At 40.3% G+C, this 16,467-nt stretch overlaps 1 protein-coding gene across 1 annotated transcript; it reads left to right on the top strand.

Moving 5' to 3' along the window:
• Window positions 1–492: 492 nt before the first annotated feature.
• clptm1 (CLPTM1 regulator of GABA type A receptor forward trafficking) lies at window positions 493–15,030 on the top strand. Its single transcript, XM_034097364.1, has 14 exons — window positions 493–593; window positions 3,856–3,992; window positions 7,494–7,617; window positions 7,834–7,992; window positions 8,168–8,285; window positions 8,376–8,461; window positions 8,834–8,954; window positions 9,106–9,350; window positions 9,816–9,909; window positions 9,987–10,177; window positions 11,499–11,594; window positions 11,857–11,992; window positions 12,615–12,782; window positions 13,336–15,030. Exons 1-14 carry the CDS (start codon window positions 543–545, stop codon window positions 13,626–13,628), a joined length of 2,019 nt encoding a protein of 672 aa, XP_033953255.1. The 5' UTR covers window positions 493–542; the 3' UTR covers window positions 13,629–15,030.
• The last annotated feature ends 1,437 nt before the right edge of the window (window positions 15,031–16,467 follow it).

A 16,467-nucleotide genomic window follows, 5' to 3' on the forward strand; every position in this document is an offset into this window, starting at 1 on the left:
TAGTTTGTCTTAACATACAGTGACATGAAAACAGTAAGGTTGGGTTTGTATTTTGCAAATGTTCTGCCACAAATATAGTGTTTTGCTAATCCAATAAGATTTATAGACAGAAAGATAGCCAGATCGTTATACAAATTAATGGATGGTTAAATAAAAATCAAACATGAACAAATCAAAAATAAATACACAACAAATTAAATCCCTTATAAACTGCTGCAGTTATTACAATTAACACGTTTTTGCAGTATTTTTAGTGTGTCTAGGTAGGTTTTTATGTATTTTCCTTCATTTTTGCCCTTCATTCAAAAATCAAAACATTATATAAAGGTATTAGTATAGTATATAGGTACATGAATTAAAGAAATATAAAGAAAATAGTCATAAAAACAAAAGGTAACATTTCGCTTGGATTTTATGTAGTTTCTTTACTTTCCTGAAGACGAACGCCAGAGCGATGACGCTACATACTGTCCTCTCGCGAGAATCAGCGCATTTTCCCATGCAGCAGCAGTGTGGTGTGTTCGCGATAGAGACAAGGGAAGATGGCGACGCAGGAGAGCGAAGCAGCTCAAGAAATCGTCAGCAACGGCGAGGTAAAAAAACGAATGACACACTTAGTACCTTATTATCTATTTTACGCCCAGGAGAAAGGGCAGTTTTTTATGTGTTTGAGAGTGGAGTGGGGGGGCCGTTAACATTTAAACGTCTTGCCGATCGGTACACGAGTGACGTTGTCAGTGCCGGTTGGTTTTAAAACGACCCCCTCCTGCCGTTCACCGAGACATCCTGCCTGTTTGCGGATAAATCCTGCCGGTCAGCGGAGTGAGAGCCGAGTTGTTAACGGGGAAATATCACCCGAAGACATACAATTACATAAAAGTGACAAGATAATTAGTTGACTCCATGTGTGTCGGTGTGAGGCTGCTGCAGTGTCAGTTAGCTATCACAAGGCCTGAAGCTTAACAACGCAGCTCGGCTTCTCCTGCCAGGCCGGTCTCAAGCAGCTCACAGACACATCTCTAATTCACGGCGAGCCACCTGCTTCTCCATATACACATATTACAGGGAAACCTTAAAGCTCCATGTTCATTTGGGATGCCACACGGTAAAGCTCTATCTGCCATTTCATCTTGGTGACAAGAATCAAGTGTAATCGTCGAATTGATTGATTGAATTTGGCTAACCCTGGGAAAATGCTCAAATACATTTGTTAAATAACAGTTGTTGGAGTTAATTGGGACGGCATCTCCATCCAGCAATTATTTCCGGATTGACAAATGTCACAAGTTACCAGAGGTCATAGTGAATCATCACTTTCCAGAGACAGACCACGGGTCTGTCTTGTCTTGCCTTTTAATTTGAAGTCTTTCACATTATTAACATTTCTAGTGATACAACATATTGACATGATCAGTGAAGAAGATTAGGTAAATATTATGCGTTTTAATCTATTAAGCACAAGACAGACCTGTCATTTGATTTTTTTTTTTCATTTGATTTATGATTTACCAATGGGTCTTTAAAGAATTTGGTTAAACTTTTTGGTTTTGATTTTTTTAAGGTTTAGCTTTTCAATCTAGAATCTAGGTTGTGTTTTTTTGTCCCAGGTCATGCCTCTTATGTCATGTACATTGCAAAGCAGATAAATCTCATAAAAATTAAAGATGGCAGCAAAACCTAGAATTAGGTTAAATAAAGACATGTAGGCTTACTGCTTTTCTACTCAACCATCTGGGTAAACCAATAGCAGATAAAAACGTTCGATTTTTTTTAATACAATTTGAGTGTTTTGTACATTTTGGAAACTCCCTTAAAACAGCAGTAATATGTTATTAAACTACATATTACAAAATGCTTAGCTTTTTGATTCAAATCTAATTGTAATACTCAAGTGGCAGAAACTAGGGCACGGGTTCAACATGCGCGTATTGTCTCTTCTTGTAATGAAATTGCAATGTCTGGATAAATGCATTATTAGTTTACGATGAAGCCATTATGTTCCTCTTGAGGCCCGCTAGTGGCGAGTCAGTTGAGAGAAGTGTCTGGTATTAATCTAGTGGGGAAAAAATGAATTTACATAGTTCTTTTTATGTTCTCAGTTTTGATTTAATAAATCTACTGGGTACAGGTGAAACTTTATTGCGGTGAGCAAAAGACAAAATCAGTGTTTTCATCTCTAAGATATCATCCATTTTAATTTCCCTTTTACACTAGTCTGATGTGGAAAGACCATCTTCAAAGTTTGAAAATGAGCATTGCAGCCCAGATAAAAATCATTGTAGCCTTTATAAACAGATACGCATGCATCCAATATGACTTTAATATGCTTGTTTATATGCCCTTATGATGCATTCTAGCTTGCTTCCTGCTGTAGGAGATAGTGTCACCATGTGTGATAAACATTACCAAAGCAATCTCGGCTTCTGTCAAAGACTGACTTATCTGAACTTTTGGCCCTCTTCCTTCCAGACAGGTGTGAAGCATTTGCTCTGCAGCTTGAGCAGGTGGTTCATTGTTAATCCTTGCTCAGTGTGTAATATTGTAAATTATTATCTCGAGCTGGAACAGATACCCCTGTTTCTCGTGTTGAGCATATGAATGATCTTTGTGCTTAACGGTTATTACATTGAGCCCTCTAGGAGACAGAGACATACATGTCTCTGCTAATATAATTTGTGTCGTTTAAACAAAAAAGGACAAGGCCAGGAAGCATGAAAAGCTCTATTTTGAGCCACTGCATGTCCTTGAAATTCAGTTTATGATGGTCCTGGGTTAGTGGCTTATCAGAAAACCTAAACATTTACAAGGTTCAACCAGTTATTTTTGGCCTTCTCTGCACCGCAATAACCTGCTGAGTGGAAAATACTGTTGTTTCTGGAGGCTAACTTCTGGTCTCCCTTGTGTTCATGACAATGGGGGAGATTAGATGTTTAGATAGGGAAAGAGTCTCCTGACTTGGCTTGTGTATTGTGTCACTTCAATACAATGTGGCCTTGCTGCAGGGGCGTTGGGCCACATTGACATGCTAAAGCAAACCTTTGACAAATTTGACTGATTTCAATAAAATAGTAGAATAGCTTCAGTGCTTCCCCTAGGATGGAGTCATAGCAGCGGTGCTAAAGCCCAGCAAAATGTAAGCGCGGAGCGCGTGGAATCTTTTAGTGTGTGCACGTGCGAAGTGCGCCCCGCCAATATGTTTCTAGGTGTCTGCCAGCACAAGAAAGGCTCTTGAGGCCTAGTACGTACTACATAGAGTGGCAATGTCTCCAGATTTAGCAAAATACACCTTTATTGACCATACAGTAACACAAATACTACAAATCCACATAACAAACAATCAAAAAGGGTCGCCACTTATTATTGTTTTATTTTTGGTAACTGGCTGGCGCCCCCTAGTGGCGGAGCGCATATTTCAGCGCCGCCGCTATTTGTATGGGGAAACACTGCTTGTTTTCTCTGACCAGATCTGTATACATGCAAATGTATTTAACTTACATCAGATAAACCGCAATTCATCATATTCGAGTAGCTGGAATGAGAGAATCTTTGGCCTTCAATATTTTTTTCAGTTATTCAAATTATTCTGTCAAGTCTGATATAATGTGTATCACCGTATCTAAACCTTCGTTTCTTAAAGATGCACAACATACACCCAGTTTCGCCAGTAAATTGAGGCTTATCTTTCCCCTATTGTTGATATTCTTTTGTTTTATCACCACGTTCACTCACATTCACTCCTTTTTACTGCCAGTGAAGGTGTTCTTGTTCGATATTGTACTTGATCATGGAATGTCAATGCCCCGCCATCATTGGGATTTCTTTGGGTACACTGACCGTGTGTCTGTATGGTTGTAGGTGAGCAGCAATGGGACCGTTGCAACGACAGATGGCGAGGCTGTGCAGACGGCTGAAACTGCACAGGATCCTCAGGAGCAGCAGCCACCGCAACAACCACCTAATGCATGGCAGGTCATTAAAGGGGTCCTCTTCAGGTGAGTGTCCCTTTTTGTCTTTTGATATGGCAGACTCACCCTTCCATCAGATCCCCTCCTACAGATATAACTTTAGATGTAAGGTGGTGTCTAAATTCATATAAAAGCTGGGTGCTACTTAGCTCAAGTACACTATGCCTCAGATCTCTGTGCAGAGGTTTAAGTCTGTCGCTTGCCTTTACCCATATTGGCTCTATTACAAAATGGTCGTCTCGTCTTTTTCCGTGCAAATTGCAGCATAAATAAACCAGACTATTGTTTCAGTGGTAAAACATCATCGCTTTATTTCACATTTAATGATCTGATGCACTTGTCTAATCTCTGCAGTGGAAGAACTCTGTAGTTGTAGACTGCTGTAGTTTTCGGAATATATTAATATCTAGGGCTATCGTTTGTATAACCAAACATACAAAATCCCCAGCAAGAAGTAAGGGCTATTTTGCGCTGCATTAGTCATGCAAAGCACAGCGTGTGTGGAGCTGGTACCAGTGTAGTAGTTTTTTTTAGCAACTAGTTTGAATAAAACCTCTATGTTTGGTTTCCCCGGCCTCAGGCAAGCAGCTGCTTTGCCTGCCGACCAGCAGACCTTGAAGGGAAATAACAAGTCCACTTATTAGATGCACATATTTGATTGAATTAACCATATGAATTATATAGTATATTGACAAAAGACTTTAAAACACATGTATTATTATGATCTGGGAATATATAACTTTTTATTAGTAAACATTACTGTTCAGAAATTACCATCATTGCCATATGATTGTAAACAGTGGCAGGCGCCAGAGTATTTTTGTTGGGTAATCTATGGTAGGGCTAACCCATACAGTGGTGGGGCTCAAGTCAGTATTTGTAATGTAAAAACATACACGCTATATTGCACCCCTTGATAGTGAAACGCCACACGTGAGGCTTTTATTAGCTTTTATTAGTCTCCTTTTATCAGCTAAATTACATCGAGTGCAACAGGTGTGAGTTAAACAATACAATAGCCTATTCTGCTAATTCCACATTGTTACAACATGCTACGCAGCGGCAGAAACAAGAAAAGTTGGCATATAGAATTGACACGGAGAGAGAGAGAGAGAGACAGACAGAGAGAGACTGACATAGCACACAACAGGTTGCCTGTGTCTCTATTGTCATACAAAACACCTTTTCAAATGACCCATTATTGCAAAAATATATTCAAAACTCACTATTCACTCTTCAGGTGGGTCGTGTGACTCTGGCACCTGTTCGACTTGTACCTCAATGCGAGGGCGTTTAAGAACAAATCTATCTATCCGAAATATACAATTAATCCTAGAAGTTCTGCTGTCTGGCTGCAATTTACTCGGCGCGAGTTTGGGGACTTTTCACTGTGAATGTGACGTATCAGTAATGCATGACGCAGCAGACCCAACGTTTCGTTGCTCCGATTGGCTGTAGGTCTATTCAAATTGCATTCGGAGGCATTTTGATCCGACCGCGGCTGCGCTGATATTATAACGCGAGAGAATTTCCACACCTTTAGTGTATAAAACTCCCCCACTACTTAGACTATTCCTTGCACCCCTCTAGCATAAGGCCGAATGGTCTCAACCATATTGCCAGTAAGGTGCACTTGTTGTTACAGCTGGATCAGTTTGTGTGTTGTGGACACAACCGGTAGATTTTCGCAATCCGTGTTCTCAACATGCTTACTTAAACATACTTTTTCATGGTCGGGCTAAGGTAGGGCTAAGCCATTTCTTGGTATGGCTGTAGCCTACCCCAGCCATACCCTGGCGCACCACTGATTGTAAATGAAAGAAAAGAATTTCCTTTTTTTTTGACAGTTCAACTAAAATTCACACAATTCTCGACGGAACATAAAATTGCTTCAAACTATCACATATAAAAAATACCTATGCAAAAGTGTTAACGAATGATTCGTTGAGTTTTGTCAGTTTGCCTGGCGGTGATTGAATTTAGCTTTTAACATCCGTCACAAGGTTTAAAAAAAAAAAACTCGGCCTCGCTCGGTTTGGTTAGGCCTTATTAGGCCCGGCTCACTTTAATGCTGCGCTTCCATTACAGTTTTGGAACTGGGGTAGTTACTATAGTAACGCAGTGTAGGCGGAGCCGTGACGTCATCTTCAATGAGCGCCCCAAAAAACAACACAGCCATTAGCTCTTAGCACTCAGAGCTCACAGCTCTTTATATCTGTTCAGAAACTAGACAAAAGTTAAACAAGTACAAACCACAGACTGCCTGTGTCATGGCGAATACAGTCACTGGTTTATTTATGTCTGTATAGGCCGTTGTTGTGAGTGTGGACGGTCGGAGCATATATAACGTTAGCTTAGCCAAACTACATTTAGAAAGCACGCATTTTAAAGGGTTTTTCGCCTGCCGTCTGTCTGCAGACTTGTCAAAGCATTAATTCATGGTTTTTACTAACCGGTATCAGTATGTTGTTACTTCGGCATCATTTTGAAACGTGTATTACAATTAAATCACGGTCAAATATGTTCATCTTGTTGTAGTTGTAGCCCCCTTGCCAGCGATTCTCTCTCTAGTTTAGCATACTCAGCCCGATTGTTCCTGGCCCTAGAACCACGATTTAGTCGGGCCAGAAAAAAGGTGAAAAAGTAGCCCCGGGCCAAAACTAGGCCAAGTGGAAACGCAACCAAAAACGGGCCCTGCACGGCTCGGCACGCTTAAAGCGAGCTACCCGCTGCAGTGGAAACGCGCCATAAGTAAAAAATAAACTCAGAAAAATAATATCAGATAGAAAATGCAACATTGTATGTCTTCACTTCTAAATGTGTTTCTTTAACACTAGAACCGCCAACGGGTCAATTTTACCAGCAGCTGTTTTTTTATTGTATGTAACTTTTTTCAATAAAATATTAACGTCTCCCAGTCCGTGACTTTTCCTGAAAGTGTGTTATGTAACACCCCGTGTTGTTAAAAATTGTCAATATGAAGTCAGATTGAAAAAATCGTTTTTTATGTAAATCCACGTTTATTCTGAAATGAGCCGTTGCGACTTCCGACTGATTTCGATAGAGCGGGTCACATATAATATGAAAAACTGAGAGTCCACAGATTATATTGGTATACATGTCATCCCTGTGCGATCAAAACTCACCGTTCTGTATGGTACATTGTACCTTGGAAATCAATAGCGGGTAAACTTTACCCGTTGGCGGATATAGGTATACATACAGCGACCCCTGGCGGTTCTAGTGTTAACGGTCATTTATTAATTCTGCAAGAAAAGGCGCCTCTCTTAAAGTCTCAATGTTAGATTAGATTAGCTACCTTTTTAGTTTTCCCTTCCTTCATGGATCAAGAGGAAAGGTCTTAAAACAATATTTTTTTCTCAAAGTAATTTATGATAAGGCACCCAGTAAAATTTACAAACACATTTAAAAGGAAACATTGGCAATTTTCAACCAACAATTGTTATCTTTTTTTTTGTATTCCCTATTTACCAAGTCTTATTTTCCTGACTCTTTTTTTCAATTCAGAATCTTCATAATCTGGGCGATCAGCAGCTGGTTCCGTCGAGGGCCGTCCACTCCTGACCCCAGCACTCCAGGCGGGGCCCCCAGTGTACCGAGCAGGAACCTGTTCCCCAAAGAAACCCTCATGGTATTAAACCCTCCTCTCTGTCCATATCCTCTATCTGCATGGCAACCTGTTCTTAATTGAATTGAGGGTGTTCATTCTTAAACATCCCTCACACTCTGATCCCCTGAAGAGTTTTACAGCAGCCCAGTGTTATCGCTTCTTTCAGAACAACTCACAAGCCAACCCCCATCTCTGATATATCATAAACACCTTTTTATTTTCTCACCATCCCTACAGGACCTGTATGTGTACTTGTCCCCAGATGAGGTGTTCACTGACTTCAACAACACAGAAGCCCTGTTCTGGTTCCACAGGGACCTGGTCTATGGAGACTGGAACATCGGGGAGAACGGGGACGGCTGTTACGAGCAATATAAGGATATGGAAATCCCAGAGGTGAGGAGGAAGGGAAGGGGCTATATGAGAGATATGCAGCTGGGGAAAGAGGTGACCAACAGGTAAATGTTCAGTAAATGAGGAGGACGGTCAACCACACAGAGCACAGTTAGCAAAGAACATGACAGAATGATTGAATCTAAAACACTTCTTCCTGTTTGGTGTGTTTTTGCAGTTTTTAATGCAGAACGGTTCCATATACATGCACGTCTACTTCACTAAAACTGGATTCCACCCAGACCCCAAACGCAAGGGGCAGTATCGCAGACTGGCAACAGTTCATTCATCACGAAGTAAGCACTTGTAGAAAACGCATACATTGGAAACTTAAATGAAATGTATGGTCATTTTTAAGTGTTAACCCTTACTGTTTACTATTTCAGTGCTGAATAAATTTAAGCGAAGGAAGTTTATGAAGACCAAGAATCTGCTAACGGGAGAGACGGAAGCGGATCCCGAAGTGATCAAGGTACATAGTTTAATTTGACTTATTAGTTGTTGTTGTTGTCTATCATGTAATGCTAGACTGCTAAATTGACCGCTATATCACAGACTTTAGGTGATTGGTAGAATATGAATGATTTTACTTTGTGTTGTTCCTATGATGAATAGAAATGGAATTGTTTGTTCACTAAATACATTAATTTCCATGCAAATTATTACATAGTCTGTATCACACTTTCTCAGTCTCTATCTACAGTTACAGTAAAGATCAACAAGCACACATCAGCAATACATTCCAGCTTGTTCCTTCAGTAGAGCTATACAAAAAATAGAATGAATCGGGGTCAAATCAATATTGACAGATGTCAAATATTAAAACGAATGTGTTTCCTCCCAGCGGGCGGAGAGCCATGGTCCCGTGGAGATTATCTCTCACTGGCACCCCAACCTCACCATCAACATGGTGGACGACCACACCGCCTGGGTCAAGGGCTCTGTTCCCCCTCCTCTAGATCAGCGTAAGTTCCTTCCACTGAAACGCTTGCCTTTTATGCACATTGGCTACATTTGAAAAGGTCACAACTACAAAAGCTGTTTCATCTGGTTTGCATGAAGTTATTTTTGTGTCATCAAGCCTGACTTTTGAATGCTCTGTTCTTCTTCGACTAGATGTCAAGTTTGATGCTGTCAGTGGCGACTACTATCCCATCGTGTACTTCAATGACTACTGGAACCTTCAGAAGGACTACTACCCCATCAACGACACCCTGACGACTCTCCCACTGCGCCTCGCCTACTGCCCACTGTCCTTGTGGCGTTGGCAGCTGTACGCCGCCCAAAATGCACGATCCCCGTGGAACTTCCTACCAGACGACACCTACGAGCAGTCGGATGAAGACCAAGACTCTGTCAAGGTGAGAAAACTAATTGCATTAGACTTAATGTGGTGACGTGGAATTAGTTATTTAATGCAGATTTGCTTTTAGGTACCTTAAGGTTGAGTTGCAAATACAATGGAGAAATAACTGATGGGGTATTATAAAATGAAACCTGAGCTGTATGATGTATCATTATGCGATTTTCCCATTTTATTGGAATGATTTTCTTTGTTGACAGATTTAAAAACAGAATACTCTTAATTACATGGCCTTGGTGTGAAATGTGAATGTCTTGCATACAATATAATGCAACATAATAGGTTCTAGTGGAATACCATCATTTTTCTTGGCAATGTATGTTGATTGTATTGTAGTATATTAGTTATTTATGTTAACCTGGACAGTTTGATATATTAAAACGACTTTGTTGTCTAGATGTGTGGTTTGAGCACAAAGTAGCCAGTATTTTCAGATTCTAAACATTATTTCTTTTTTTTATAGACGGCCCTTTTGGAAACCAACCCATACCTGCTGGGAATCACCATAGTTGTCTCCATTGTGCACAGCATCTTTGAGTTCCTTGCCTTCAAGAATGGTAAGTTCCCAAAAGCCTGTCTCCATTGAGCACTTCACACTTAGTTTGTCTTCCCCTCACCACCATCTCCTCTTCAGATATCCAGTTCTGGAACAGCCGACAGTCTCTCGAAGGCCTCTCCGTGCGCTCCATCATATTTGGAGTCTTTCAGTCTGGGGTTGTGCTGCTGTACATCCTGGACAACGAAACTAACTTTGTGGTGCAGGTCAGCGTCTTCATCGGCCTTCTTATTGACCTGTGGAAGATCACCAAGGTCATGGACGTCAAAGTAAGTCGGAGCAACACTTGTTTTTTACCATACATAAGTTTGTTGGTTTAACTGTATAAAAAGGTAACTTTATTGCATTTAAATGATCACATTTATATAGCAGTGATATATTTGTGGTCAAGTTGTGTACTTGCATCAGTGTTGTAGTCAAGTCACCAATTCACGAGTCCAAGTCACTCTCGAGTCACCACTCTTCGAGTCCAAGTCCGAGTCACCCAAGGAGTGTCCGAGTCGAGCCCAAGTCATCATTACCTGTGTTCAAGTCCGAGTCACCCAAGGAGTGTCCGAGTCGAGTCCGAGTCATCATTACCTGTGTTCGAGTCAGAGTCCGAGTCACCTAAGAAAAGTCTGAGTCACAAGTCTTCATGCATTAATCTTCGTGGAAATATGTGTTGAAATGTAGCTGCTCCTCTACATTGCTTTTATCCTGTCATGTTATACTAATCTGTCTATTGAACTGCTGTGAAGCGAGTTTGGCTACAATTCTTATAATAGGTGCTATACAAATATAAAGCTTATTACTGATATTAATATTATTATTATATATAAATAAACTATATGTAAAATGAGTTACCTTTTAGAGAAGTGATTATATTTGTATGCCAATATGTTCCTAGGGTAAAGTTTTCGTTTTGCACTTTTATTTTGATAGTAAAAAGATTGGGGCTCTTATTTTGAAGGAACTTTTACCAGTTGAATCATATACTGATAAAGATTTAGCCCCAGAAAGCAGATGGCTACTTAGCATGCAAAATGACTCATTCTGCATGCTAAGTAGCCATGTGCTTTCGTGTTATCTGCTGAATCTTTATTTATGTGTCTCTAGACATCTTTAGACTGGAATAGCGGGGCCCAGTCCGTGAACTCGCCTCACAGGTGCACACACCAGGATAGAGAACATCAGACTCCAGAGAAAATGTGCTCGAGTCAGTGAGTCAATGTACAAGTCGAGTCCGAGTGATCGTGGGGGGAAAAATGTATGAGTCCAAGTCAGCGTATGCGATAATTCCCGAGTCCGCGTCCAAGTCATCGTGCGCGAGAATTCAAGAGTCAGAGTCCAAGTCAGCGTACGCGATAATTCACGAGTCCGAGTCATCGTGCGTGAGAATTCACGAGTCCGAGTCGCTCAGTGTCCGAGTCAAGTCACGAGTCCCGAAAATCGGCACTCGAGTACTCCATCTCTGACTTGCATTAATCCCAAAACCAGTGTATGTGTATTTTTCCAACTGCAATTCCGCATGCAGTGTATCTGTACATAACTGCTTCTTGTTGTGCCCTCATAACGATATTCCAGTAACCATCTGTGTTTATCTTTCTCCAGTTGGACAGAGAGAACAAAATTTTGGGACTGATTCCAAGATTGCAATTCAACGACAAGTCAACATATGTGAAGTCTTCAACCAAAATCTTCGACGACGTAAGTTTAACCAAGACTGCACTCTTCAGATTGGTCACATTCAGAGGACCATGCTTTCAAAACGACATTTAGGGGATAATATGTAAATCACATATGAGGGACGTGTTATTTGAGCAAAAAGGCAAGGCTAAATGCACACGTCTCTGTTGGGGTTGATCAAATATCATAAGCATGTCTTGTTTAAAGTAATACTAATTTATTTGCTTTTGTAAGTCAATTTCTTATAACCCTTTCTGACCGCCCACTTTTCTCTTGTGAACAGATGGCCTTCAGGTACCTGTCGTGGCTGCTCTACCCTATCTTCGGTTGCTATGCGGTCTACAGTATATTGTACGTAGAGCACAAAGGCTGGTACTCCTGGGTACTCAGCATGCTCTATGGCTTCTTGTTAACCTTTGGTAAGTCAAATATATAAGAATTAATACTCATATATATATATGAAATGAGGCTGGGAACACTCTTTTATACGGCATGTTATTACCTCAATTCAAATATTGGATATCTGTAAGGCTTTTAACAGAAAATGAATCCTAACAGTGGTTGTCTAAAATGTGTTTTTGAAAATATAGGATGGGTAGATGATGTATAGGATTACATCTGTTATTTACAGATTTTGTTAACATGGATTTGATAAAGCAGCACACAAACACTATTTTTAGTAGTAAATGCACCGGGAAAATTCAACATATTTTCTTTATGTATTAACCCTCCCTCTGAAATAATGTTTATATTTAGTCTCTTAATGTATAATTGATTTTACCCTAGGATAATTTCCTGTCCATCTACATCATATTTAAAGGCCAGAGATGTGGCTGATTATATAATTGTCTCACTTAATTATCCTGTCTCTAAGTGGATGTTTTCACACTTGCATCATGGTTACATATCCAGCTCCCAATAGCCTCTGCTAGTGCACTGTATATTAATAGACTCCGTTATGTCGCCTGTTGTCTAATAAATTGCCTCTGGTGTAAAAATGTTTCTAACCAGTGCTTCCTCTCTCTCTCTTCTGGGTGTTAGGTTTCATTACAATGACGCCACAGTTATTTATCAACTATAAGATGAAGTCTGTGGCCCACCTCCCATGGAGGATGCTCACCTACAAGGCTCTCAACACCTTCATCGATGACTTGTTTGCCTTCGTCATCAAGATGCCCATGATGTACAGGATAGGATGCCTCAGAGATGGTTTGTACTCGCTGATCTACATGTATTTTACTAGATTAAAAAAGGTTGAACAAATGTATGAGTTTATACAATTTAACATGTTATATTCTAGTTATACGTTACCTACCTCCCATAAAATGTGAACTCTGCATTAGTGCAGCTTGCTCATGAGCATTATATACATTTTTACACAATTACTGTGCCAACTGCCATCCTTCTTCACAAGATGAATAGCCTGGTTATTACCACTACAAATCAAACTTGTGAACACTAAAACAGTGAGGGTTTTTATTTCAAAATTGAGAAAGAATTGATTTAATCTCTACAGCTCTAGCCTGAGAATTACACATGTAGCCTTTTCTGGCTAACTTTGGCATATTTCCAGCTATAGAATTAAAATGCAATGTCTCCGTCACATAAAGCAATAAATTAAAGTTTGATTTTGACTTAAGGACTACATTTACCCCCTACAGCTAAGTAGATGTTTTACTTGATGACATATTGTTAATGAGGGACTAGTTTCTTGAAAGTATACTTTTTTCTGACTGGACAAAACCTGTTTCCTCTCCTGCAGACGTGGTGTTCTTCATCTATCTTTACCAGCGCTGGATCTACCGGGTTGATCCCAACAGGTTCAACGAGTTTGGCACCAGCGGAGTGAAGCGTAAGCCGGGCGACCCGATAGAGACGGACCCCCTGGCAGTGATGGACGCCACAGGCGACCCGGCAGTGACGGACGACCCGGCAGTGACGGACGACCAGGCAGTGACGGACGACCAGGCAGTGACGGACGACCAGGCAGTGACGGACACCGCTCCCGTCGCCGCCGTCACAGACAAACCAGAGGGGGAGAAGAAGAACGATTAAGCAAGACACCGCCATTATTTACCTCCCTTACCCTCAGTGCTGGGGCGAAGAGGACTTGAAATGTAGGCAGGAAGTGGATTTTTCGTTCAGTAGTTATGGACACCACTACAAAAAAAAAATGCAGTTCAACTGTTCCCTGTGATTTCTGTGTGCATCCACAGAGAAGTCATATTCAGTGTAGACTTAAATTCTTATTTCTGTTCCCCGCCCTCTCGTTTTGCAGTTCCAGTGAAGTAAAACCAAACGTGATGTACTGTATTCTGTTTGATTTCTCAGAGGGTAACAATGTCTTGGAGTAGAGGTTTGGAAGGGAACTGGTTGCAGTTATACTACTTTTTTTCTTTTTTTTTTTAATACGAGTGGAAAAGAGGCTCCGAGTCCGAGCAGCTTTTTTTTTTGGTGTAGATTCCTTGTGAATTTTTCTTTTCATTCCATGTGAGCACCGTGTTCAGATGCCTGTAAACTGGTTAGTGGTGCTGGAGGAAACTGGAAAGATCCTGAGCCACGAAGAAGTTACGAAAAGGGGAGGTGGTGACTGGAAACAAGATGGACGACCCTACAGGACACTACCCAGACAGTGACTACTACCCTCAATTTTAAACAAATGTTTAATGTTCTGAGCTGAACATAAAAAATAACAGCCTTGTTGGTATTAATATAAATATATTAATATTGTCAATGACTTGATTTTTGTTTTTTAGTCACTGAAACATTCTTTTGTATCTCCTCAAACTGTACAGAGTCTCAGCTTGTCATGTTATTAATGCCTATGTCAAATATGTCTAACAATAGCTAATTTAAAAGTCTAATTTTAATTTCTCCCCTCGGCTGAACGTCTGATTTCCAAATTGTTTCACGTTCACATTTCGAACCATCACCTAGACGGACACGGTGGAGAGTGTCAGGTGTGGCTGGAAGAATTACAGTGTCTCTTGTTTTAATTGTGAGTGCTGTAAGTCCTGAAAGAAAGAGGGTTCCATGTTGGTACATTTTGATTCATTCATGTTTATAGTAAAATTCAAGTGTGATTTAAAATGTCTATGCAATGCTTTTTTGATGTTTCTATTACTCATTTTTACGTTCAGGGTTCAAGAATGATATTTTTGCCTGAAACTTAGTTCATAATTTCTATTGATGTTACAGGAACTAGTTTATTTGTGTGCTTGTGAAGCATGCATATGTAGTGAGGTATTTGTGCTCGTTCTCCCTGAAGGGTTTTAAAAGATTGCAACTCATGAACATGTTCAAAATCATATCAATTATTTTCACTTATTAGTTTTTCTTCTGTCATAAAACTGAATAATAGCATCATAATTTCATCCAAAGGTCAAAAGGTGATGACTTAAAAATTGTTTTAAAGATTACATTTACAAGAAATAAAAATAACAAACGATACTTTCAATCACAGGATTAAAGCCCTGTTTTGCTTGGAAAAGTGACTCAAATAATGAATTATGGAAAAAGTCTTAACCGAACTCCTTTCTCTTTTCATGCAGATCTTCAGTCAAATAGCTAATTACAATTATTAAATGTACAAGGCATAGTCAGTTCTCTTCACTGTGTGTCTGTGGAAAGGCAGGATGGATTAACTATGCCACACAATATTAAATGTACTAGATATGTTTGCAATACAACACAGTGACTTTTTGGAAGTCTAACCTGTAACAGTCAATTGAATCATCGGACAGGGCTGATGTCCACGTATTTCTAATAACACAGTGGGGCCTATTTAGTTTAAAAAGTCAAATCTGCCAGGTCATAAACGCATGTTTAAGAGTGTTACACCTAATTGAACTATCTGCAGAAACGGTGTGTTGTCCTCACTTGACCTTGACTTAAAGAGTCCCAAATCGGTTATATATCCTAACATATATTCCGAGTAAAAAATATATATTTGTGTGGCCTATTTTAACAGGTGAATGATCTGTCAGGTTGAAAAAAAACTCCTTTATATGTAACACACTCTAGCAGTGAAAAGTCGATTTATTTGTATTTGTTTTTCTTGGTCCCTGCTGAGTCACTGCTTCCTCTTAACGCTTCAACTTTCGCTTTCCATTTCCATTAAACCGCCTGTCCTCTGTGTCAGCAGCAGGTGTCACCGTTGCGCTGTACAACCTTGAGCAAATGGTCTTTTATTTAGCAAAAAGTTGATAGTTCAAATATAAGCAGTAACACATCACTGTATTTAGGGCAGTAACTAAACGTGCAGACATTTTATTGGTGAAGTTTGATCTGTTAATATTCATGACAAAAATTGAAATTCCCACCACTCCATCAGTTTCTCGGAAACAGGAGCAGCAGCAGGATAGTGGCATGATGCAACCAGGGCCCTTTCTCATTTCATCAAATCCCCCTCCTCGACTCCTCGGTCCTCCGGTAGTGACCCGGAAATTAATTTTAGCGCGCCATGTTGAAGGACATCTCATTACTCTAAATGCACTTCGAGGACCGAGCGTCGAGGAGGCTCTCTGGAGGAGCTATAACCGAGGATACACTGATGGGTCCTCCACGGCTCCTTCATGGATGCATTTCCGGCAACAGAGATGTTTCAAAGAGTCGTGACGCAGGGCCGGACTTATCTCAGCCAATGACAGCTCTTCATGCATCCCCTGGATATTATTTTATTAACTGCTTTCATCGCGACGCGATGTTTACAGTGAGAACAGCTGTGAGGTCCGTGCAGAAAGCAGAGCAGTGTGTATAATATATATCACTCAGTATAACAGGCCTACATTACTCTCTGTATTTGCTGTAGTTTAGTAGATATCTACAAACAAAGAGTCGATATTTTCTAAAACCATTTAGTGCTTCACAATAAAATACACAACGGCTGTAGCCT

The sequence above is a fragment of the Pseudochaenichthys georgianus genome, chromosome 13 (genome assembly GCF_902827115.2).
Source record: "Pseudochaenichthys georgianus chromosome 13, fPseGeo1.2, whole genome shotgun sequence".
Taxonomy (NCBI): Eukaryota; Metazoa; Chordata; class Actinopteri; order Perciformes; family Channichthyidae; genus Pseudochaenichthys; species Pseudochaenichthys georgianus.